This window comes from Vulpes vulpes, chromosome 14, assembly GCF_048418805.1.
Source record: "Vulpes vulpes isolate BD-2025 chromosome 14, VulVul3, whole genome shotgun sequence".
NCBI classification, from domain to species: Eukaryota; Metazoa; Chordata; class Mammalia; order Carnivora; family Canidae; genus Vulpes; species Vulpes vulpes.
The window spans coordinates 101,629,733-101,655,916 of NC_132793.1; the positions used below are offsets into that span (position 1 = coordinate 101,629,733).

The following is a 26,184-nucleotide window of genomic DNA, read 5'->3' on the forward strand; positions in this document are numbered from 1 at the left end:
TCTTAAAAAGGGCAGACGAACACCTTTGAAATAGTTCAAATCTATAACTGGTTCCTCTAGAGGGAATATGAGGTCTTTGTCCAGATGTGTGGAGAGTTACCACTCAGGACACACCCTGAGAGTGAGGGGGCACCCCCGGAATCCTGGAGGCAAAAACTGTCTTTCCATGTAGACAGCCACGAAGACAAACAGAACTGGCACAGGTGCCGGGTTCATGAAAATGTTACTCTAACTAATCTGGGAAGCTTCCCAGTCTCTGGGAAGCTGCAGACATATTTTTCTTGGATACACATTTTCAAAGTATCAGTTTGGAGATTTTTATGAATTAAATTACAATACTGCATTTCTTCCGTGACCTTGGATCCTGGGATGCCTGAGGGTAGTTGAAAACCAACTAGGGGCAGAAGCCCCCTGTTATTCATCTTCATATGGACTTCCCAGGTCCTGACTATATTATTCACAGTATGTGCTCAATCAGGATTGGCCCAGAGAACAGATGGAGAGTCAACCTCAACACAGAGAACACTGTGAATGTCTTTTTTTGATATGTACATTTTTAATGTCTCCTAATCTGACTTGGTGATCTGAGAATGATACCACACAAGCAATGGATATACCAGTCTTTTCAGTTAGTTTTATGTTCTATAACCTTCTATACTCAAAAATATTCAGATTTAAAAAAGAAAAAAACCTCAGATTTTTTTTTGTATATACCCTGTATACAAAAATACTCAGAGACCCTAAATCAAATCCACTGTGTAAATTACAGTTTGAGAAGCTTATTAAATCTTTCATTCTTTCATTCTTTCCAACGGCTTACTAAGGCACCCTGAGCAAAGGCAGTTATTTTACATCTCAAACATACGAATACCATACCAAATCAGAGTATCCTTTTTTTTTTTTTTAAGATTTTATTGATTTATTCATAGAGACACAGAGAGAGAGAGGCAGAGACACAGGCAGAAGGAGAAGCAGGCCCCATGCAGGGAGCCTGATGTGGGACTCGATCCAGGGTCTCCAGGATCACACCCTGGGCTGCAGGCGGCGCTAAACCGCTGCGCCACCGGGGTTGCCCCCAAATCAGAGTATCTTAACGGTAGATGTAGTCCAAGTGTGCTTCCGTTTGATTTTAAAGATGAAGATCTAGATTTTTTAAAAATGATTTTTCGGGATCCCTGGGTGGCGCAGAGGTTTGGCGCCTGCCTTTGGCCCAGGGCGCGATCCTGGAGACCTGGGATCGAATCCCACCTCGGGCTCCCGGTGCATGGAGCCTGCTTCTCCCTCTGCCTTTATCTCTGCCTCTCTCTCTCTGTGTGTGTGACTATCATAAAAAAAAAAAAAAAATGATTTTTCATCTTAGATTTCCATATGTATTTAGGATTCTATCTGGAAGACCTAAGTTTTCTAAGAGAAAACAAGATTCTGGGCACCTGGGTGGCTCAGTTGGTTAAGCATCTGCCTTCAGCTCAGGTCATGATCCCAGGGTCCTGGGATTGAGTCCCACATGGGTCTCCTGGCTCAGCAGGGAGTCTGCTTCTCCCTCTCCCTCTGCCCCTCCCCGCTGCTTGTGTGCTCTGTCTCTCTCAAATAAATAAAATCTTAAAGAGAGAGAAAAAACAAGACTCTATGGTTTATATCAGATATTTCTAAAACAATATTCAGGGTGGATAAAATAAAATGAAACCATCGACAAACAACATGGCCCACCCCACCATATCTTTGAAAACAGCTTGCTTACCTTGGCCAACTCTCATCCAGGGGCTGTGAGGAGTAACTGGCTCCGAAAGTACTACCATCAAAGTGAAATTATTTAGTAAAGGAAAAATGAAATTAATGAAAAAGTGAAGCAGAATGAATAAGCCAGAATTATGGAGAGTTAAACATCCAAGTTTCTGGTTATTCTCGTTCTACACCAATAGCTCTTCCTCCATGCTTTCTCTGATAAACTTCCTCTGGAAAGCCTATTCCTCCCACCAGTGCCATCTTTGTGTGATTCATGTGGGGCCTTTTTTTTTTTTTTTTTTTGCCTGTGTAATATCTTTTGTTTTGAAGAATGGCTCCCACCTTTCACCCCAAACCTGGTAAGGCCATCGTTCTGCATAGGCCCCTCTGTCCTGTGGGATATACCAGGCTCAGTATTTCTACTGTATCTTATACCTTTGGAAACAGTGATTGGCTCAGGGATGGGCTCATGGCACAAACCAGCCCAAGAAGTGTCTCAAGGGGAGAAAAGGAAGTCCCCTCAGTCAGGGTGATGAACCTGAGAGTCATGTAAAAGCTCTTCAAGAAGAGAAAGCCTGTCCACGCAGGAAGTCAACACAGATGTGGCACCTCACAGATACACTCTTGATGCTACTGTATGATCCCCTGGACCTAGACTTGTGCTTCCAGTATAAGCCAGTGAGTTTCCTTTTATCAAGCTGATGGTTCCTATTACTTATAACCAAAAGAGCTGCATTAAATCTGTGGAGAAATGTTAACCTCCCTGGGTTGTCAAGGGCTCCATTCTATGTATTCTTCACGGGGTCTGGCATGCCTTGGAACATATTCCAGATGCACAGTGAAACACATGTGATGCTACACTATCCATGCTGAGAGCAGTAGAGCTGTTTGGTTAATTTAGTTAATTACAACCATAGAACAATCTTTTTTTTTTTTTTAATAGAACAGTCTTCTTAAAATATTTTTAACCATGAGCCGCCTAGGTGGCACAGTCAGTTTAGTGACTAACTTGGGTTTTGGCTCAGGTCACGGGCTCAGGGTAGTGAAATGGAGCCCTGCGTTGGGTTCTGCCCTCAGTGTGGAGTCTGCTTGGGTTTCTCTCTCCTTCTGGCCCTCCCCCTGTTCTTTCTCTCTCTATAAAAATACATAAACAAATCTTAAATTAAAAAAAAATCATAATATTCTCCTGCTAAAAATTCCTTAATGGTTCTATGTAGAAGCCCTCACCTGCTTGGACTCAGGAGGGAATGGAGGGGCCTTATCATGAAGGTCTGGACTGGTTGTCTCAGGTGAGCCAGAATCTGGGATGAGTACAATGTGGCATGAACAGGTTCTCAGTGATTTGGTGTGAAAGGCCTCCTTTGCCAGGAGAAGTGTTATGATCCCAAGTTTCACTTCCTGTGTATTGGTTTTGTCTTATCCAGTTAGCTTATTCCTTCATCTGAATCGAAGTCAATACAGTAGAAGAGATTATTTTCAAAAAGATAAACATTTCTTCAATGTTAACTATTGGGCTTCATGTAGATGAAGTCCAAACCAGAATATGCCACAGGAGGGGACAGGAGAGGCAAAGGTGATCACGAAATAAGAAGCTTCCCCAAGAGATGAAGCACTCCAGCATCTTTGCCAATAGAGCCGTGAGCAAGGAGGCACTGACTCTCACCACCTCTGGTTATCTATTTTTCTGTTCCTGCAGAATTTGGTGAATCTCTGTCCAAAAAAGTATAATTTCATGAAGCAAGAGGTTACTGCTTCTCTCGATACAATGCTCTCTTAAGTCCCTTAGCTAGTACACTAACACAACTCAGTGCACAGGGACAGAATAGCAACATCATGATCAAACACCAATCATTTCAATGTTGAGGTTCCACTTAGCATTTTAGCCTTTCTGATGTATATTAACAACATGAACATGTAGTGATTTCCTGAAATTTATTTTTTACAGGGGTCCCACTACGTTGCCCAGGCTGAGGCGTAGTGGCCCTGACAGGAGCAATCAATCCCCCTGTGCACCTGCTCTGTTCCACCCTGGGCAGGCTCACCCCTCCTTAGGCAGTCAGGTGGGCCCCCCACTCCTGCTAGCCATTGTACTGGTGCCGAACTCAGCCTGAACACCTGGCCGGCATGGTGCACCACAGCCCAGAACTCCTGAGCTCAAGCTGTGGCCCCCTTGGCCTCCCGAGGCACTGGGGCCCAGGCAACCTGCCATGCCCAGCTGGGATTTTTAGGAAGAACAGGCTGAGGCATTAAGAGTGAAAAGATGTGCCCTGTGAGCATTCTTAATTCTGTCACACTACATTTACTGAATATTTAAAAACCCAAGGACTGTTGGCATCAAGAGGACCACTAATGTTAGTGGCTTACAGTTGAAGTCAACTGGAGGGAAACCGAGAAAAGGTTATTTCTTCGGAAGATTTTGGAAAGCATCATTTGGGTGGCTTGGACAACTCCACAACACTGACAGGTCCAACAACGTAAAGGTGGGAAAAACAGCCTTATTTGTAAACTTGAATTTACCACGAATTCAATATTTTTGGAATGCCCACAAGCTGCCAGCAAGCGAACAGAAAAGCAGCTGGCACCAGGGTTTTTAAGGAGCCAGACAAGCTGGGTGGCCACGGCCCTGTTAGTCCGTCAGCCTAGGTTAAAAACGTCCAAACCTGCACCTCTGCATCTGCCCCCACCCAGTGCCCCCAGTGCACTCCCCTCCAGCTTCTCTGCCTCCCATCCTGCCGTTCCCTGAGTTCTGTAGCCTCGTGGCCCACACTGCTGGTATAGGGACAGGCCGGGGAGAAGGACCCCAGAGTTGCTGGGTGCCACACCGGGGGCAAGAGGTGGCAGCAGCACAGGAGGCTGGAGACACGGAGGGTAAGGGGGGTGCTTGAGGACACAGGGCTGGGCCCACCTGAGCTCACCTGGGGCAACCCCACACCAGACTCTGGCTGTGCAGTCACTCACAAGCCCGTGCCCCCCACTGCCAACAGCACATGAACCCCAGGTCCGAGTCTCCTCCTGCCACCTATTCAGCTTTACCTCTAAAGTACCTGAAACTCTACCTGAAAACCAACTCTTCCTCCTCCCTCGCCTCTACCCCTTTACTAGTCTGTGTGCCACCGTATTTCACGGACCACAGTGCTCCCCAGGTGCCCAGGGTTCTGGAGAGGAAGCTCCTCCTCGTGTGCCTGCCTCTCAGCCCACCGACATATAGGCAGTGTCAGAGGGAAGCTTCTTACTCACTCTTCCCCAAAGGAAGGGGAGTAGCTCTTCTGCCAATAAGACAGGACATCTGTTGGCCCACGTACCCATGGGTGGGGTCACTGAGCCACAGCGTCTCTCTTCTGTCCTGCCTGCCTCGTGGCTGGGAGAGCACAGCCAGGCTTCTTCTTTTGGCTTCCTCTTCCCATGTGCTAAGTGTACCTGAGGCCAGGCTCAGGGGAGGCCCTTCTAGAGGCAGCCTGGAAGCTGGCCATGTTCTCTCATAGCCCGGGGAACTCCGGGTTCTACCAGGGGCAGAGGTGGCGAGGCAGGCCTGTGCCCTTCCGTGCAGCTGGCGGGCCATGGGAACTCCGAGTCTGCTCAGTAGAAACCCACCCACTGAGACGAGTTCCAGGGTCAGATTTAATACATAAAGCTCATCACAATTTGGTTCCTTCCTAATTTCTCAACCATGTCTTCACCATCATGCTACTTCCTCTTGTCCCTCATCCTCCAACTATGTCCTGCTAGAACACATCCTAAAGTCACATGTTCAGGGAAGTGTAGGAGCTCTTGCGTGTGGGAGGACCTGTTTCCCTTGGCATGTGAGTGACAACTAGGTGGCATGTGCAATTTTGAAGTCTGAGTACTTTCCCCTGAAAACTCCACATCTCTGCCATTTTCTTGTCCTTTACAATGGAAATCACTGCAGGGTGTTAGGTAAAAATGGGGTTTTGTGCTCAAATAAATTTTGTTAGTCCTGGGGAAAAAGAGGACGTTTCTTAATGACAGGGCTTCTTGGAGCTCTGAGTTGAACCATGAAGCTCAGGGGGTGGACACAGAGGAGTGTTTCCTCAAACCTAACAGGCCACACACGTCAGAGAAACAGTGTTCTACAAACCAGTGCCCTAAAATTGTCATCTCATCATATGAAAAGAATCAAAGCAAAGCCTGTTCCAAAGAGGAAAGCCATTCCTAACTCTGGAAGGTCTTTATGCCTCTCTCTGCAAACTGCACCAGTTTCCCAGACGCAATACGTTCTTGAACCTTGTTGGGAATATACATCAGAAATTTTCCAGATGTTTATTTTTCTCTCTCTCAAGACACATTTAGAGGAAGGCACTTGTTATGATTCTTCAGTGTGTCCCCTTCTTTTTCGATGTATATAATCTGCAGGTCTTAAGATAATACTGCGTCTGCTGCAAGTGTAGGTCAACTGTGCAGAAGTTCAGCAAGATGGGGTCTGGGAGCTGTCTGCTGCCCCCAAGGAGTGAGGAGGGCTGCTGAAGGCATGAGCACTGGCAGAAAGGTAGAAGAGCCTCTATTCTGAGTCCTCAAGCCCAGGCCCCAGGCAGGGACCAGGCAGTGCCCCTCCTGCATCCTGACTGTGGCCCCAGCCTAGAACCCAGCTGGACAGGGTCCTACTCTCTGCTTGTGGTGGCCGCCCACCGCAGAAGGAATCTCCCCGTGCCAGAGCTCTGTCTGTTGTGGCTGCCCACTTGGGGAGGAAGCCGGAATACTTATCAAACAATGTTCAACTTATGTGAGACTGCATCACAGGACTGAACCCTTGTCTAGCTAGTCTGCCCCTTCTAGAATAACTTCCCAGCCAAGAAACAGCTGTAGGAAGAGACTTCTGAATACATTTTTTCTTTTTGTCCTAACAGAAGTTCAAGCCAGTGTTAACACTTTCAAATGACAAGTAGTGGGTAGCAGACGTTAAAGAGGTAAGAGGCACCCACGTGAAAGGCCACCATTTTAAGGAAATTATTTCTAAATCAAATGAGTGTGGCCATGAAAAGGAAAGATGGGATCTTTCTTCAAGTTCTCCTGAATCAATTATTATCTTCGACATAAAATCATTCCTCTCCTCCTATATTTCACAGGGAATTCATGGTCCCTGGATTCTACAGAAGAGATGCACTGTCCATCAACAGACAGGCCTAAGCTCAAGAGGCTTTTCTTTTTTAAAAAAAAGATTTTATTTATTTATTCATGAGAGACACAGAGAGAGAGAGAAGCAGAGACACAGGCAGAGAGAGAAGCAAGCTCCATGCAGGGAGCCTGATGTGGGACTCGATCCTGGGACTCTAGGATCATGCTCTGGGCTGAAGGCAGGCACTAAACAGCTGAGCCACCCAGGGATCCCCTCAAGAGGCTTTTCTCAATTAGCAGATGTCCAGTCCCCAGGCCCCAGTTAGGTGTTGAGGAAGAGCACACAGATGTCTCAGACCTGTACTGTGTGATGAATTTACCTGTGTATTAATTTGGTTTTTGCCTCCCCTCCCCTTTGGAAGTGACCTGCTTTTTGCTGTGGCCCTCACAAGGTAACCCGCACACAGGTCAAGTTATACACTAGGATAAATCACCTGGAAGGAGGCAGAGTCCCCTAAACACACAGTGTCATCTCTCTTGCGACTTTGCACAAGATATTCTTTCTGCATGGAACATTCCCTCTCCAGCTGTCTTCCTCTCCCGGTATCACTGACCACCACGTGTACTCATTTTCCTTAATCATTTTTTTACCGGTTTGCTGTCTGTCCCCTCTGTAAACCATGAAGGCAGGGACACGTCTTATTCACCATGGAGACTGCTGTGCTTAGAACAGTACTTGTACGGGGCACCTGGGAGGCTTGGTGGGTGAAGCATCTGCCTTCTGCTCAGGGCATGATCCCAGGGTCCTGGGATTGAGTCCTGCCATCAGGCTCCCTGCTCCACGGGAAGCCTGCTTCTCCCTCTCACTCTGCCTGCCGCTCCCCCCTGCTCATGCTCTCTCTCAAATAAATAAATAAAATCTTAAAAAAACAAACAAACAAACAAAACACAAAAAAGAACAGTACTTGTACAGAGAAGGGACTCTGTAGATACCTGCTGAATACACTAATGCATTATCTCCTTACTTGGTGCTTATCCTTCAGGACTCAGATGTACCTCCAGAATGTCTTCCTGGTGCCCCAACACCAGCCCTGGCTGCCCCTCTTACAATTTCACACAGCTGGAAGGGTCTCAGCTACAGCTCCCCACACTGTACTGTGACCACGGTGAGTAGCTTGCAGGCACGGGGCGTATTACACTTGCCCTTACACCTACAATGTCTACGCAGGGCCTGACACTAGTAATTACTTAACATTGTTTTTAAGTGAATGAACATGTCCTCTGTCTCTTCCCTTCGATCCTCTTCCCTCCTCTTCTAAGTTATTCCTTTGGTTAAAAAAAGCTGGGAGTATGGGTACATACTTAGACCACTTACTGCAAAAAGGATCTGAGATAGCTACAGATATAAACTTATAAACATGGCTATAAATGGGTTGTATACGTATTATAATACTTAGAATACCTACAGGAGAAAAAAAGAATTGAGAAATTGGGAAAAGACACCTTGTTAAATCAAGCCAAGAAATACTGAAAGTCTTTTGCTTGAAAACTCCCAGCAATCTAGACAATGGTTTGACGAACTTACTCCCCCTCGCATTGAGCCTAAGGGGAAGGACCGGCTAAATTCTCTCCGTCGTGCGATCTATGTAGGCTAGTACACATCTCCAGGAGAAAACCTGCAGATTCAGTTATCATCTCCACCCTCCCTGACAGTGGTCACATAATACACAAGACTAGAAGTCAGGATCTCTCATGGGCCAAATGTGGGTGGGTCCCTGGGGGTGGAAGGGAGGGGCGGAATGAACCTTCCCTGCCTCCAGACGGAAAGCTACAAGAAACCTGGGGCAGAAGCCGTGTTCCCTCCGTGTGTCCTACAACCCCTCCCCCAGGGCCTTTCTTGACCCAGGTCCTGGGGCTGACCCACTCAGCAGAGCAGGGAGGCCAGAGGCCCACGCCAGGGGCTGGCCTGCCCCGGGCTCAATCTGTGCCCTTCCAACCTCAGCACTGGAATCTTGGACAAATGACTCTGATGCTCAGTTTCCTCCTTGGAAAACAGGGGTTAAAAAAAAATGAACTACTCAGTGAGTTTGAGGACTTACATGACACATCAATTGCCCAGCACAGTGCCTGGCATGGCTAGGTGCTCAGCAAACACGCGTGCCCTCCCCCCACTTCCTGGTTCTCGCGAGCCAGCTCTACCATCACTGCCAGGAATTCAGCTCTGCAGTAACACTCACCCCGCCTTCCTGTGCCTTCCTCCGCGGGTCCTCCTGGCACGCTGCTTCTCCGTCCTCTCCCACAAAACCCAGCTCAGTTCTGTGTGAGCACAGAATGGGTGGCCCAGTGGTGGCTGCCCCCCACACCCCCTTGGGGCCCCAGCCCCTGACAAATGAAATTATCAGGGGAATTCAAAATCCCCTTCTCGTTACTCCTACTTACTTAACAGCATAGGATTTGGCATATGCACTGCATAAGAATTCTCCTAACTACCAGCTTTCTCTATCTTAGGGGTCACTTACTGAGTTTGGAACTCCATAAATAGAAGATCCTATGAAATTTCTTCTGAAAGTTCTAACGGCAGGTCACCAGGTCAACAGAAATGAAAATGAAGTCACATATCTGGATGTCTGTTTTAGCTCGATAGACTAACTCTCTCTACCTTGGTTCAAAGTCAGGCTTAGCTCCAACTTGGCTGCTTTCTGGAGAAAATGCTGAGGAGGCCTTGCAACGGGGCTGAATTATGGGTTGTTGTGTTCAGTTCCTTTACTCAGCGCTATCAATGTTTTCATCAAGTAAATACCCGAGATGATCTTTCCAATTTTTAGCTGCAGAGATGTTTCTAGTTTCCAACTCGTTTATTTTTATTGCCTCCATTCATCAGATAAAATGAAGGTTTTGAGGCCAAAGGCAAACTGTAGGGAAAAGAAGTCCTGAAAAACCTTTCCAACATTTCAAAACTCGTGCTGCCCTTAGACAATGAGCCAGAAAGGATATCTGTCGTGTCGGCTTGTCCCCAGACCTTCGGTGGAGAGGGTGAAAGCGGGTCCTGGCTGGCCTCTCCACCAGCCCGTGGTGGCGGGTCCCCCGGACGCTATCAGCCTGGTGAAGTGAGGGCTGCAGAGAGAAGGGACAGCGTTTGGCCTGTGACCATGAAATGGCTGCTCACTCTCAAGGCCAATAACTGGTAATGACAGTAGATGAAAAGACTGATTTCAGGTTTCTGCAAGTATTCTTGCCTGGGCCTCACGTCAAGGCAAATTGAATCATGTAGCACGTGGGGCCATTTCTATACAATTACAGAGCAATCTGAAACAGTCTTCAGTGTGTGAGGGTGGAATCTGAAAGAATGATAATATTAAAAGCTGTCACAATTCAGAGGCAGGACTGTGGGTTCATACGTCACATCCCAGACATGCAGAAGTACACCTGAAATGCACAAGAAGTGTATTTAAGACAGAGATAAGCTGGATACCTATAGTGTCTGGAAATAGAATGGGACACCTTCAGACTGTGGACTATTTGTTCTGCACAGAGTCTTAAGTTTTTGATTGAACTGAAAATGCTTAAAAATTCAAGTTTGAGGCTCCCAGAGAAAACTCAAAGCCTTTGGCCATGCCAGTCTCACATTCCCACATTCCGCGAGGCAGAAGGGACTGAAATGGAGAGTGGCTGCTCTCTGCAGGTGAGACACCCATGAGAATGCTTTCACCCATGAATGACACCCATTCTCATGCTTTCAATGCTTACACCAGACTGCCTGACTGACCTTCTATGCTAGACATTTGAGTTTGTAACACCCAAGTTAAGCAAAGAGAGAGGAATACTACCTCAACACAAGTTGAAGATGTGCAACTCATTATTCCCCAAAATGGAACAAGTGAAAATGTAAACAGATTCAGGGCAAATCGTGCTCAATAAATCCAAAGTCCTTTGTTAACGGTGGCGTGGTGTATACTCATAACATGTTTGAGTCTGGCATCATAGACGGCAATCTTTTCAGTTGTTGAAGACCAAACACGAAGCTGGACCATTATATCACACATGGGATGTGTGGGCAACGTGTACACACTATTATGCAGGGGCTATGTTTGTGAAACATACAAAAACAGATGTTCTTTTATGTAAATTGAATTATATGTAAATAGTTAGCTTACCCTGAACCGAATCCCACAACGAAGTATGTTTTTATAGGGGAGCTTCTTTTAGCTAAGAATTGGTAGTTAATTTTTCTTTCTTAAACATGTGGATTTTCTCACATTGGATTTGAGGATGACTCCTATTTCTCCTGAATGGACTGATAAAATGTCTGGGCTAATTGAGTCTAACAGTTCTAATCTATTTTTACAACCCAAATCTGTTAACTCCTAAAATAAAGAGGTCCTGGTGAGGAACAACTTCTGAGGGTAAGCGGGGGGTGTTGATCTCAGACAATACAGCACACTCTTCCAGGGAGTGACAAACTGAAATACCTTTGTAAATCAAGAGGATGCAAACCCACAGCACACCTTTTCAAGAGCCTGTTTACCCAGGAGACAGAAGGGACAAATGACTTTGTTCTGGATAAAAGGGAGGATTCTCTGGTAATGTGACCAATATTCACTACAGTGATGTTAAATGTACTTGAAAACACAACATTTTCACCTAGAAATCTCAGAGTACAAATACTGCCGACTGAGCTCCCAAGGGCCAGCCTACAGAAGTGGGCTGAGGGTCTTCAGAAGGGCTTCTGAAAAAAGCAGAAAGTTCTTGGAATGTCTCCTAGACTTCCTATGACACACATACTTGCTATTTACACTTGCCTCTTTTGCATTAATCCCCATGGGCCTAAATCCTGTATTGCTACTTGGACTCAGTTGGGGGGCAGAGGTGGGGGATGGTCTCTGGTGACATTTTAATTTTCTTCTCTTTTTCACTGTGGCACTAACTGCAACTCTCCCCCTATGGTACCTGACCTTCCTCCAAACTTTATCTGGCTTTTTAACCCACAGGGACCTGCCTTGTGATAAAATCAGCTCAAGCAGGTATTCAGTCAGGGAAGCTGGACACCGAAGTGGACCCTAAGTGAGGAAGCCCGTGAAACACTATGGTGTCATGTTCACCAAGAGCTAAGATTCTGTTATTAAAAATGTTATTTCTGAGGCCCTAGGTGGTTCAGTTAAGCCTCTGACTCTTGGTTTCGGTTCAGGTCATGATCTCCGGGTCGTGGAATTGCTTAGTGGGTAGTCTGCTTGGGACTCTCCCTCTGCCTCCCCCTGTTCATGCTCACTCTCCTCTTTCTCTCTCTCAAATAAAATAAAAAATTTTTAAAAATGTTATTTCTTAGGTCAACTTTAATACAAAAAAGAAGCAGAACCCTGGTTCCCTGAAGGCCAAGTAGCTCATGTTTCCTGTTCCTTTTCAAGTTGTATCCAGCTTTTACAAGGCTTGTACCCACAGAGCGCATACATTTTTATGGTCTCTATTTTACACTTAATGTTGTTTTGCATACAATTTTCTGTATACTATGTAATCCTTATAGTTACTAATTCAGCAGGTGCACAGTCCTTGGTTTCTCATGTTCATAAGGCCTACCCTCTGTATCGTAGTTCAAAAACCATGTGATGTGGAGTCAAAGCAATGGTTCCAGCTCAAAACCCCTTACTTACTAGCAAGTCATTTCACCTTAATCTGTAAGGTGGAAATGATGCTGCTGATAACTTCCTCACGGGCTCATTGAGAAAGTGAAATTAGATGAAGTGCAAGCTGCCCTATCCCAGGGTACTGAGTGTTACTGGCTGACATGCCCCCCCACCCCCATTCACAGGTTGAAGCCCAAACCCTCAGGGTGACAGTCTATGGACCCAGAGCTTTCAGGAAGGTAATGAAGGTGAAATGAGATAGTAAGGATGGGCTCTCATTCAATAGCACTGGTATCCATATACAAAGAGGAAGAGGGGCACCTGGGTGGCTCAATGGTTGAGCAACTATCTACCACTGGCTCAGGTCGTGAGCGGGTCCTGGGATCAAGTCCCGCATCTGGCTCCCTACAGGGAGCCTTCTCCCTCTGCCTATGTCTGTGCTTCTCTCTCTGTGTCTCTCATGAATAAATAAATAAAATCTTAAAAAAAAAAAAAAAGAATAAGAGGAAGAGACAACAGGAACATATACACACAGGAGAAAGGCCGTGTGAGGACAAGAAGAGAGGACTCACCAGAAACCAACCCTGCTGACACCTTGACTTCAGACTATAGCCTCCAGAACTGTGGGAAAATAAATGTTAAGCTCCCCAGCGTGTGGTACTCTGATCCTGAAGCCCAAGTGGACTAAGAACACTGGGCATGAAGAGGAGGCTGTATGCGCAGGTGGCTGGACTCTGGGAAGCATCTTGGTCAGGGTGAGGCCACCCTACAGGGTCCTTTTATGGACCACAAGGGCAGCAGCACTGTCAGTGGTTTACCCAGTATTCTGAGCCTCCAAAATTATCTCCAAGGCACCTAGATCTTAGTTAGGCAGCCATCTGCTGCCCATACCAGGTCCCCTCTGAAAGCTATGACCTGGGGATAAATTGCTGAAAACAATGCTGGCCAGGCCCCATTACTGGCTTCAGCCAATGGCTCATGAGCAGACATGTCACATGTCTGCCCAAACAGACTCTCATACTCTTCTCCTTCTGAGAATTCCATGACCCAAATAGGGATGCTCTCTCAGCCTCAATTATATAGAAGACACAAGGAGGAAAGCCACAATAGGTACAGTCACCAGCAGCAAATAGGAGTTTAAAAAAAAAAAGTTTGCTCAAAGTCCCAGAGTTTTGGGAATGGTTGTTACCACAGCAAAGCCGACTGATGTGGTAGTGACAGTAGAGAGGAGAGTCCTATTTTTCTTTCTACTTTTTTTAAAAAAAGGTTTTATTTATTTGTTCATGAGAGACACAGAGAGGGAGGCAGAGACAGGCAGAAGGAGAAGCAGGCTCCCTGTGGGGAGCCCAATGAGGGACTTGATCCTAGGACCCTGGGATCACAACCTGTGCCAAAAGCAGATGCTGAACCACTGAGCCACCCAGGTGCCCTGAGTCCTATTTTTCTTAAAAAGCAACAAGAGGGGTGCCAAGTCCTGCACCTGCAAATTGGTGCCAACATATTTTGAGGACGGCCTCAGGCTTCGGCTCTGCCAAAAGCCATCCTGTTTCGGAACATGGGACCCAGACACTAAACAAAGAAGAGAAGGCCTCTGTGCTTCTACCTACAAAAGCTCCTCAACATTGCTGTCGAGGATGCCTGCACCGGACTATCCACAGGTAGACCAAGCATGTGCTAAGGAGCAACCCGACAGAGGAGGAACCTGTTTGATGGGATGTCCAACAACATTCAAAGTATTCACAGCGGGAAAAATCAGAATTTAGCTGGATTTCTTTAGCTTTTTGTTTTGGGACAGCTTAACGGTTTTTATTCTGAAATACATACCCAGATGGGAGGTCCAATGATCTCTTCAGGGCCTGTGCCAGCACAAGTGTTAACACTAGAGCCCCCTGGGCCCTGGAAAGCAGATGGGCAGGGCACACTTGGGGACGGCAATGTTCTCAGTGGCAGCCTGAGATAATGTGGAGGTGCCAGTGTCAGCAGCCTGATGGTGAAGTTTAGCACCAGGAGGGCTCAAACAGGAACCGGAGTGGCGAAGGGGTGAGCTATCACATTCTGTTTCACGTTGTGACCTAGTTGCCAGGTGCTATGCGTGGGAAGAAAGGACCAGGGCATAATCCAAGGCAGGGGAAAGGTAGATTTTGGGCTTAAGTCACCAAATTTGAGAAAAGGCAGATTGAGCGTGGGACGTGGCCTAAACACGAAGCTTCCATGAACCTCAACAGTGAAGTGCAATGAAATGGGCTTGGGGTGGGGAAGAGAGGGTCAGGGTGTTTCCTGAGTTGGCAAGTAGACAGCTCCAGCTAATTCTTACCCAGTCTCTGTGGTTGGACTTTGGGGGGAAGAAAACATATCTCAAGCAGTTCAAGGTACTGCTAAGAACCAGACGTCCACATGCAGAGAGCCCTAGCCTCAGGCTCTCCTTACTTTGCAGAATTGCAGGCTCCTATTTCTGAAAGTATCTCCGTGTGGATGGCAAATTGGTTCAGGTGTACAGGTATTAGGATAGCTGCTAGGGTGGGGTGACAGGGCCAGTACTCATGGAGAACTCTTTCTGAGATAAACCAGGGCATATGAATCTTCCCAAAAGAGCACAGTAGCATTTCCAGACAGAAGTCCAGAGCCAATGGCAGAGAGTACCATGTTCTCTGAACACTCCCCAAGGGGACAGAGATTTCACTTTGGCATTCTTATGTGTGTGTGTGTGCAGACACCCATTTGCTGCCTACATCACATCACCTTGGAAAGCTGGAGCCTGGCATGAATGGCTGAAAACTTGCAGCTGAATTTCCTTGTCTTTTCTAGGGGAAAAGGTACTTCCTCTGATAAGGCACTGTTGATTTATCAACATGACCTATATTTGCATTAACTCGTAACAGATGAACCACATTGTTGGCATTTCATTGTTTGTGGTTAATTAGAAAGCCTAGATCTTTCCATGTGACTAATAAGCCATAACCAGATTCCTACTAAGCCCCTGTTATGAAAGGAGCTCAAGTCTGAGAATGGGAGAGCTGTTGTCAACTCAAGGAGATTATCATTATTAAAAATATCCTACAGTATATTCTACTGTTCTATATATGTTACAGTATATTCCTTTTTTAAAAAATTTTTTTAATTTTTATTTATTTATGATAGTCACAGAGAGAGAGAGAGAGAGAGGCAGAGACATAGGCAGAGGGAGAAGCAGGCTCCATGCACCGGGAGCCCGACGTGGGATTCGATCCCGGGTCTCCAGGATCGCGCTCTGGGCCAAAGGCAGGCGCCAAATTGCTGCGCCACCCAGGGATCCCTGTTACAGTATATTCCTTACGTGTAAAGGACCAAGCAGCACTTTTTTCATGCAACAAAGATCAATTCTAGCTTATGGTGGTATTGCTATACAATGTTATTAAAAGAGGGAGAACTGTAATTTACAAATTTTCTCAAGTGAAATATGAATTTCTAAATGCTAAAAGGATGACCAAGTCTTGCATTGTAAGAAGCTTTAATGAGGTTTTTAAAATGGATTTTTAAAAAATGTATTTAAAACATATACATGGGGCGCCTGGGTAGTTCAGTCTATTAAGCATCTGACTCTTGACTTCAGCTCACGTCATGATCTCAGAGTTGTGAGATCAAGCCCTGTGTCAGGCTCCACACTGAATGTGGAGTCTGTCTAAGATTCTCTCTCTTGGGACACCTCGGTAGCTCAGTGGTTGAGCATCTGTCTTAGGCTCAGGGCGTGATCCTGAGGTCCGGGATCAAGTCCTGCATTGGGCTCCCTGCATGGAGCCTGCTTCTCCCTCTGCCTGTGTCTCTTTCTCTTTCTCTCATGAATAAATAAAATCTTTTTTTTTAAGATTTTTTATTTATTTATTTATTCATAGAGACACACACAGAGAGAGAGGCAGAGACACAGGCAGAGGGAGAAGCAGGCTCCATGCAGAGAGCCTGACATGGGACTCGATCCTGGGTCTCCAGGATCACGCCCCAGGCCACAGGCGGCGCTAAACCACTGTGCCACCAGGGCTGCCCAATAAATAAGATCTTTAAAAAAAAAACAAAATAAAAAGATTCTCTCTCTTTCCTCCTCTCTCTTCTCTGCCCCTCCACACCCCTGCCTGTGTGCAGGTGCTCACTCTTTCTCAAAAAATAAAAATAAATAAAAATAAAACACGCAGAAAGCCAGGATGAAGCATGTAAATGGTTCCTTGGAAAAGCCTTGATCCAGAATACTGTAACCTCAGCATCTTTACAAAGGAGTACCTAATCGGTATTCAAATAGAGACAATTCTACGTAAGGCAACTTTCAACAGCTATACTGGCACACATGATTGACTACAGATCAAGAAAAAGAAGGATAAAACTCTTGTAAGAGCAGCATATGTTCTTCTGGAATAACACTGACAACACTAGAAATATGTCCTGGCAGGCAGCTCTAATACAGAGGATGTGCTGAGTATGGTGTCCCTGTTACCTTATGGTGTGAGGACAGTGGGCCTGCCTAAACTAGGGGTGACTTAGGTGGCAACCTCACCCATCTCAGCAATGAACCAGGAAGCAAAGAAAGCCTCTAACCAACAGAATCAGTTAAGAACCCCCATGGGGAGCACTTGGGGTGGGGCAGGGGGACCCTCAGGTCTTCCATCACATCTTATCTGAGCCTAACAAACTGGGCCAGTGCATCTTCCAGCCTGTGACAGATGAAAACGAGGTAGGGATGAGCAAGATGAGGGAATGGGCACTGCTGGCTCATGAGGGTGGACTTCACAAATGAAAACAAAGAGGCTGCTGACCACACCGGCCCCCCAGCTCCATGCTTTCCTTCTCCAGATGAAAAACCAGGATTCAGAATGAGGAGTGACTCTTCTCAGGGTAACACAACTATAGCAACGGGAAGCTTGAACTCAGTGCCTCGAGCCTCATGCAGTGTTGGCCTCACCTTGCCATTTTGCCTTCTTGCCTAAGTGGCCTATATAAAACCAGTTGTTTTTGAGACCGTGAGTGGAATTTTGCTGGAAAACTACAGAAGAAAAGTAAAAAAGTGAGAAACTTTCCAGATCAATATACGTTCCCCTAAATCTATTGGAAGAACTAAGATTTCATGAAAGGACATGAGCCATGCTGGGAATCTGTGACTGTCTTGTTGCATAAACAGCATACCTACAACTCGCTATTGCACCAAGCAGTGTCATCTGGGGTAGGTGTCTGACCTAATATTTTATAAAAGGTTAGCTGACATCCTAAGGCTCTTTATCGATCATCCCACGCTTCCTCCTCTAGAATTAAGATGCTTCCTCAGTCATTCTAAATTCCTCTGTATGCTGGAGCTCACATCTGTGTCTCTCTTCCCAGCAGGGTGGAGGTGAGCTAATGGACTGGTTGGAAGTTTCACCTGGAAAGGGTGAGCTCATGCATGGCCTCAAGGTCACACTTAGACTCGCACTGTACTCTACAGGACCTCCAGCCTGCCCGTGACTGGGTTCTTCCTTAGTTCAGTGCTTCAGTTCTTGGTAAGCGCATGAACGATTGGCCCCCGGGACTGAATGGACTTCTTCTGGGGAAGAGTGGAGACTTAATGAGTGTGGGAAATAAGGTAGGTTCCTTGAGCTTGCAGGGCTTTTTAATGCAGGCCACAGTTAATGGAAGATGTCACAGGCCCCCTCTTTGTAAAAGGGCAAGTCTAACAAAGGGACAACTGTGCCCTTCTTGGGAACCCAGCTGGGGATCATTCCAACCACAGCCTGTATCTCCTTTGGTACTCATGACGAAGAGATTGAGTTGTGAGGACCTGCCCGCGACAAAGAAGAGGCTATTAACTCACTGCCTTGGGGTTAAAGGGACCACTTTAGTTCTACCTTATAAACTGTGTAAAAGAAAAAGGATTTCGTAGCTGGGTTAGAGACTCTACTATACTACCATAAAGTAAATAAAAATTAAAAACCCAGCTCCTTTACAAATGTCCAGGGACAGACCTGCCCTCGCCCTGCTTCCCCTCTCTCACTGCAGCCCCTACCCCCTTCCTTCGCCCTCTGTGGTGTCAGAACCAGGCGGGGCTGCCGCTTATACATGTGCTAGAGGGCAAGGTCTTGGGTCCACCAGCCAGCAAAGCTCCTAGCTTCTGGGAACAAGGGAGGCTTCTCTCTCAGCAGCATGCCAGAAGGCACCTTCTGCAGGCCAGGCTTACTCCAGCCTGGCAGGGTAATTTGGCCCTCAGAGCCCCTCAATCACCGGAGGGATGTTTTGGTTTTCGTTTGTGTGTTAACATGGAGACTGCCCTTTTTGACTAAATGAATTTGTTTTTTTGTTGTTGTTGTTTTTTTTAGTTTTTTTTGACTAAATGAATTTGTGATGCAATCTCCAAAAGACCAAACAAGCCCTACTGTGAAGGTGCAAAGAAGTAACAAAGAGCAGAGCAGGCCAGAGGGGATGCTGGCACCCAACCTTCCGGCTGGAGACCTGCCCCGTCACTGTATCAGTAGCCCTTGTGTCGCCCCTTCCTCCTCCATTCTAAACGAAAGGTAAAAAGGAAGTGAAGTTATAAGATAAATGAAGATAAAAGAGTACTCTAAAAAAAATGACTGAGATAAAAGTTTGTTTTTTGACGGCAGCAAAGGTCCAGACACACACACACAAAAACGAAAGCAATCAAAATGACCTCAGAGGGCCAGAAAAAAAATCTGTCAAAAAAAGAAATTACAGCAAAGCACAAAACATGTCCAGGATGCAGAGCCCAGGGTTCACACTGGAGGCTCCTGTTGAGGAAGAGTAGATGAGATGGGTCAGTGCCTTGGGCGAGGAGAGGTAGGGATGACATCCTAGTGATGAGCGGGCTATAAGCAGTGACACCTGTTATCCTGCCCCCAGTTTCTGTGACACTGGGTTCCCAAACAAGTTTGCTCTATTATTCTGTTCCCAAATAACTGGGCATAGTGTGTACCTCTCAGGGGTGTACAGGATGTGTACGGGGTGTAGAGAAGACACCAGAAACTCTATTTCCACTCAGTTTTCTACTTTTTGTGTACGTGATATAACAGTAGAATATACGTATATATAATTTATAAACAAAGATACCCAGAATGGGGATACAAACTCTTTTTTTATTGCTATGGTACATGATCAGAAAGTTTAAGTGACAAAATGTTGGTACTTATTGAAACTGGTGACAGCTATATGGGAGTTTCTTTCCACTTTTTGGATGGCTAAAATTTTCCATTATAAAATGAAGAATTTCCCCTTCAGACCCTTGGGGACGAGTGTGGGCATGGTAAGAGCTAATGTAGACCCCAAGCCTTAAAGACATCTTAATCTCCTTCCAGGAAATGCCACACAAGCTCCCACAAAGGAAGAAGTCTGGAGGCTGCCCACCCCATCCTCCTGTCTCTTGTGGTGTGTTTGGTGGAGGGAGGCCTTCTTGAGTACAGTCTGACCTTTAACTCTGCTGATGACATGATCATGACCCGAGAGATTAGTTCTGGGTAAACGGGGTCTGCTCATTTATTTCCTCCAGAAGAAGCTGATTTGCCTCTTACAATGATGACAATGATGTGAAGGAATTGTGGAAGCGAAGAATTGGTTTTTGCAAGGTACAACTCGAGCAGTGACAGGGCAAAGGAAGCTGGCCTGGAAGCAGGTTATCCAAGAGAGTGGCCGGCCAACTGAGTAAGGCCATAGGTGGCCTCAGGGACCAAAAGGGTCAGGTGGGTACTTCAGATCAGGCAGGAAAGAGGTCAGAGCACCAGAGCCCAGCTGCATCTCGTCACGAGCCTCTGCCTACAGTAGGAACCAGTGCTAAGAAACACGCCCTACCACTGCTGACCACCCCCTTGCCCCCTTCCTTCCCCTCCTGCATTCTGAATCACACCACATACACCACTGTGATGCAATTTTGCAAGACATGTTGCTGAGTCCAGAAGAAATCTGTAATTTGGGAAGAAAAAAAAAAAAAGCAAGAGGGAGGATAAATAAAACTGACAAAATGTTGAAAATTATTGGAGGCTGGGACATGGGGGAAATGGGTGAAGGTGGTCCAAAGGTAGGAACTTCCAGGCTAAGGTAAATAAGTTCTAGGAATGCCATGGACATCACGGTGGTGGAAGTTAATGATGCCGTATCATACACCGGAAAGTCGCCGGGAGAGTAGACCCTCAAAGTTCTCATCACAAGAAAAAAAAATGTAACTGTGAAGTGATGGATGTTAACTAAACTTATCAACATATCCATTCAGCATTTCACAACATGTCAATACAGCAAATCATTATGTTGTATACCTTGAACTAATATAATTTGTATGTCAACTATACCTCAATAAAACTGGAAAAAATATTGAACCTGGTGATGAGTATAAGGGAGGAGATGTTCATTATTCTATTCCTTACTTGATGGGTACAATTTCCAAATAAAAAATTTAATTTTTAAAAGAGATTTATTTATTTAAGAGAGACTGGGGGTGGGGGGGGGCGCATAAGGCGGGAAGGGGCAGAAGGAAAGGAAGACCGAGGTCTCAAGCAGACTCCACATGAGTGCTGAGACAGACACTGGGCTTGATCTCACAATCCCAAGATCATGATCTGAGCCAAAATCAATAGTTGGATGCTTAACCAATTGAGCCACCCAGGTGCCCTCAAAAATTTACTTTTTAGAAATTAAGACTGTGGCACTATACTAATCTAAGGGTGCCTTTTTTTTTTTTAGCTTTACCTGAATAACTTCCAAAGACATGCAAGAGGTGAATTTTTTTTTTCCACATAGCCAGCAAAGTTATTACTAAAATGCTCCCTTTACATGACTTTAGAAGACAAAAATCAGTGTATAATTTCACAAAGGAACTAGAAAAGTATCCTGAGAAAATATTTTTGGGGGGAATAAAATAATCTGGTATATTTACTTAGCCGTAACAGCACATGGCAATACTAAATAAAGCAGATTGAGTTAAAAAAAAAAAAAAATCCTGTTTTCGATTTCAAAGAACCTAAGCTACTTTTCCTCATCTGGATACTTGCTCATAGAGAGGCACTGGTGGTGTCCTGTCCGGCTGCACACACAGTCACCAAAGTCAGGGACACCCAGGCAGGTTAGCCGACAGCACCAGGGCATCCGCACATGGGGCTGAGCAGCCCTGGCAGCCACGCTGGAGACAGGAGGATTGCTTTCCCAGGCCAGCTGCTCCTCTTTCATAAAGCCATGCTTCTGGTAGGTCTTCCCTTACGCTGAGCTGTGGCATGTCCCTCTTGAGGGAGTCTGCCCAGGTGAGAAGTTTCTAAAACTTAGTCACTGGAAGAGGATTCTTCTCCAGGAGGAAGCAGGCTATAGGAGCAGAAGAGGATATCGGTGGGACCAACGTCTTCATTTGAGTTAAAACTGCAAGTGAGTCTGATTGCTAGTTGGGAGTCTCTGAGTTCACTTGGTTTGGCATTCCTTTTGTTAACCAAATAGAAAATTGGCAGAACTCATAAAAGGAAGCCTTTTTTTTAAATTTATTTATCTTCAAGGGCCCACCTCTGCCTACAGACAGGGGAGGGAAAAAACTGACATGAGCTGCTGTCCCTCCTTTGGACAGGCTACGGTGCTTCATGTCAGGGGCAGCACTGACAGCTTCTCAGCTACCAAGGGTAGGGCAGGGTCAGTCCCTTACAGGATGGTGGGCCTTTCTCCAGCTCTGGCCTGTGACTGGAGGGATGAGCCAGGTTGGCTCCGCCTACGCAGGCTCAGATGGCCTCACTTCTGGGAAGAAGGAGGGAGTGGAGGGGGGTAGGCAGATGTCCCATTTTAATCCCAGAGCCCATCCCAATGGAGCCTGGGGAGCTACTGAGTGGCCACGATTGAAGTTCATAAAGCTAATGATCTGATCCTGGGTTGGGTCCCCACTAGTGCAACCCAGAAGAGAAAATGGTCATCAACCAGCTTTCTCAGTTGCTAGAAGAGTAGAAGAGTTCAGCTGTCTCAAATTAGGCATTAACACAGCCCTAAAAGAACCTATTCCTCGGTATCTGGTACCCTAAAAAGTGGACAGGGAAAACTAGCACTAGTGAACTATGTTACTTCTGTGGGGTTTCAACATCTTGAGATGATTTTTTTGGATCTCATCTGATGTTCCACAGTGAGGGTGTGAGATCAGTGTGGACTATAAAACTAGAGGTTAAAAGTAAAGTATGTTTAATCAGTACAATAATTCAGATGTTTGCTCTAAAACCACAATGAAACTTATTGAGCAATGCTAAATGTTTTTTCTTTCATTTTCTGTATATTTTACTTATTTGTTCTTGGGAAAATTTCTGCGATCTTTTGAAAACTTCTAGAGTTCCAGGGAATAATTTTTTTTCCATTTCTACACTTATTTTTTATTGAATAAATATAATACCTAACATTGTGTAAGTTTAAAGCATACAGTGTGTTGCTTTAACACATTTTATACATTGTGATATGATTGCCAACATAGCGATATATATCACATTAAAAATTACAGTATAACACTATGTTCATCACGCTGTACATTATATCTTTATGGCTTCTTTACTACTTATGACAAGCTTGTTCCCCTAAACACCATTACTCTTATCCCCCCCCATCCTCTGGTCACTGACATTTTACTCTTTTGCAAATTTAATTTTTTTAGGTTCAATGTATACGTGATATTGTACAGCACTTGTCTTTCTCTGACTTATTTCACTTAGCATAATATGCTCAAGGTCTGTCTATGGTGTTACAAATGGCAGGATATCCTCCTTTCTCATGCCTGAATAATATTCCATTGTGCATCCAGACCATTTATTTTTACCCATTCACCTGCTGATGGGCATCTGGGTTGTTTCGGTATCTGTATTTTGGCTATTGTGAATAATGCTGCGATTAACCTGGGAGTGCAGATATCTTGTTAAAATTCCGTTTTCATTTCTCTGGGAATAATTTACGATGATTGTGGAGAGATGGAAAGTCACAGGACTGTCACTGGGATATGCCACAGCTGGGAAGGGAAGAGGCAGTGTGAGGCTCTCTCAGGGTAATAATTGATCCCCTTTCTTCTTTCCTTTCCCCATAAACCAGCTTGATAACTGTTATTAGGATTTATAATAAATACTGGGTCTTCATTCTTGTTTTTGGCACAGCGCTCCTAAAAGCCTTGTAATTTCCTAAGTGATGAAAGCAACAAAGATGTCTTTTATTACATTAATGAGGTGACTTCTGGAACACACCTAAGGGTGAGGGCTGGTTGTCAGGAGAATCAATCACATGGTTAGAGGAATGGAACTTTCAGCGCCTCCCCACACATCCCTGGAGAAGAAAGGGATGGGAGGCTGGATCAGTCACCAGCGGCCAATGATTTAATCAATCATACCTAGTAATGAAGCCTCTGTACAAATCCAAAAGGATGGGGTTGAAAACATGGACATTGAAGGACAGCAGAGAACGCATAAGCTCTGTGTCCCTTCCTGCATGCCTTGCCCTATGTCTCTCTTCCATCTGGATATTCATCTGTATCCTTTATCATACCCTTTTATAATAAACTGGTAAATGTAAGTACTGTTTCCCTGAGTTCTGTGAGCCACTCTACTAAATTTTCTGTGAGCCACTCTACTAAATTAACTGAATCCAAAGAGGGAGGCAGTCATAACAACCTGACTTGGAGCCAAGTTGTAGGTAAGTTGGGGTTGTGGACTTGCAATAGCATTCGAAGTGTGTGCATGCAGGGGGCGGGGAGCAGTCAGGTGGGACAGAACCCTTACCCTGTGGATGTGATGCAGTCTCCAGGTAGATGGTGTCAGAAGGTGTCAGAGCTCACTCAGCTGTAAGAGACTTGTTCCTGGTGCCCACGCTGGAATTGGGTGCATGACCCTTAACCGCCCACACAGTTAGGCTGTGGCTAAGAGGGCTAGGCAGTGCCAGGCCAGGGTCCTCTGCCCTGACCCAAATCTGGGACTGTCCACTCCTCCAAAGGCTCTGGTCTCCCATAGGGAAGAGGAGAGAAAAGGCAAAGATCTACAACTCACAGTATAAAGCAAGAGTTTGCTTCTTAGTGGTTCTTGGATGCAGAGGAAAAGAGAAATCACAGACCATTAGAGCCATCACCAATTAAAAATTCAGGCTCTGCCAGAACCATCGCTTTTAAAGATAACCAACCAGCTTAGATCAAATGATCTGAGTACATAATATGTTTACATTCTTAAATAAGAAGATATGAAGATGACAGCGAAGAGGCAACCTCCCACTGCTGTTCTCCTTCTACCTGATTCTCACCGCCTGGTGGGTAACTTGACAATTAGCTTCTTGTGAGTCCTTCCAAACACGGATTATGCGTGCACAGCAAATGAGAATATGTACTACTCCTGCTCTTCCTTTTTTACACAAATGGTGACATACTAGTATGCTTCTCTGTACTTTGCTTTCAAACCTAATCTCCAATTAAGTCCCTCACTCAACCGGATTCCAATTACTTAGTTCTCTGAATTCTGAAAATCTAAGAATAGCCAATTAAAGATATTAGAAAACTCAACAAAATTAAAAGTCAAAACTGTCAGAGAATATATGCCAGCATTATAACGGGACCACTCCCTTTTAGACCATTCACGTTGGCCAGTTTCTCTAAGTCCTTATAACCACCTCAATATTACCTCATCCTCAAAGAGGATCCCAAATTTCTGGCCCTCTACTGGTTCATCTGTCTGTGTCTTCTCTTCTTTGCAGCCAAACTTCCAGATAACAGGGTTACTGCCATGACTTCCTTACCTTCACTCATCCCAAGGCCCCCTACCCATCTATTCTGCTGAAATGTCTCTTCCCACGGTAACTGTGGACTTTCCTTGTTACTAAATCCAATGGTGCTTTTCAGCTCATAAGTTACTCGACCTCCCAGTAAGTAATTTCCTTCTGAAATTAGTGTCAATTCACTCTCTTTTAAAACCATTCTTCGGGCTTCCTGCAACTCCTCCTGCATCTCTGGATATTTCTTTCCAGTCTTCACTGCAGACTCCTGGACTTCCTGAGCCCCCCTCTGTACGCTGAGGCTCTTCACAGCTGTCCTGCAACTCCGTCTCTGGCCCCTCTCTCCAAGGCTTCAGAACTGTGTATCCAAGTCCAGCGGACAACTTTTCTTGAAATGCCCGCAGGCATTTCAAACTCAACATGTTTGGAAGTGAATTTGTCATCTTCCTCCAAAACCAGCCCAATTTCATCTGTTTTGAATCTCTGGGAATGGCACCACCCAGTTGCTTAACCCAGGACGCTTGGGTCATCCCTGAGAGCTACTTTCCCCAAACCTCCCCATCCCAGGCATCTCCAAGTCTGGCCACTCTAACCTTTTAAACACCTCTCAAACTCACTACTATCCTCCATCCCTGTCTCTCCACTTCTGTCAGGATTACTGTAACAACCTTGTAATTGGTCTTTTGTCTCTAATCTTGTTTCCTCCAACCCAGTTTCCACACTGTAGTCAGAGTAATCTTCCTAAGATACAAATCTGATCACATTATTCAGCTGCATAAAACCCATTAATGACAGGATTTTTTAAAAAAGATCTTTGCAAGCCGATTTTAAAGTTCAACCAGAAAAGTAAACATGCAAGAATAGCCTGGAAAAATCACTGAAAAAAGCATGAGAGTGAATTAACCCTACCAGAGTTTCAATACAGAACATAGCGCTACAAAAATCAGTTCCAACAGTGGGATTCTGGTGTATGGACAGACACATAAACCAATAAAAGATAATAGGAAGTCTCAAAATATAACCAAAACATGTGGGAATTTAGTAGATGATAAAAGTGGCATTTTAAATTAGTGGAGAAAAGATGATTATTCAT

At 45.4% G+C, this 26,184-nt stretch overlaps 1 protein-coding gene across 2 annotated transcripts in view; it reads right to left on the bottom strand.

The window, feature by feature from the left end:
• Positions 1 to 26,184, bottom strand: part of CRTC3 (CREB regulated transcription coactivator 3) — a 98,534-nt gene that overhangs the window by 30,706 nt on the left and 41,644 nt on the right. For both annotated transcript variants that reach the window (XM_072737342.1, XM_072737341.1), the window contains exons 3-4: positions 9,787 to 9,906; positions 1,739 to 1,800 (exon numbers count right to left, since the gene is read on the bottom strand). In XM_072737342.1, coding sequence (XP_072593443.1) covers positions 1,739 to 1,800; positions 9,787 to 9,906 — 182 coding nt within the window. The remainder of the gene's footprint in view (positions 1 to 1,738; positions 1,801 to 9,786; positions 9,907 to 26,184) is intronic.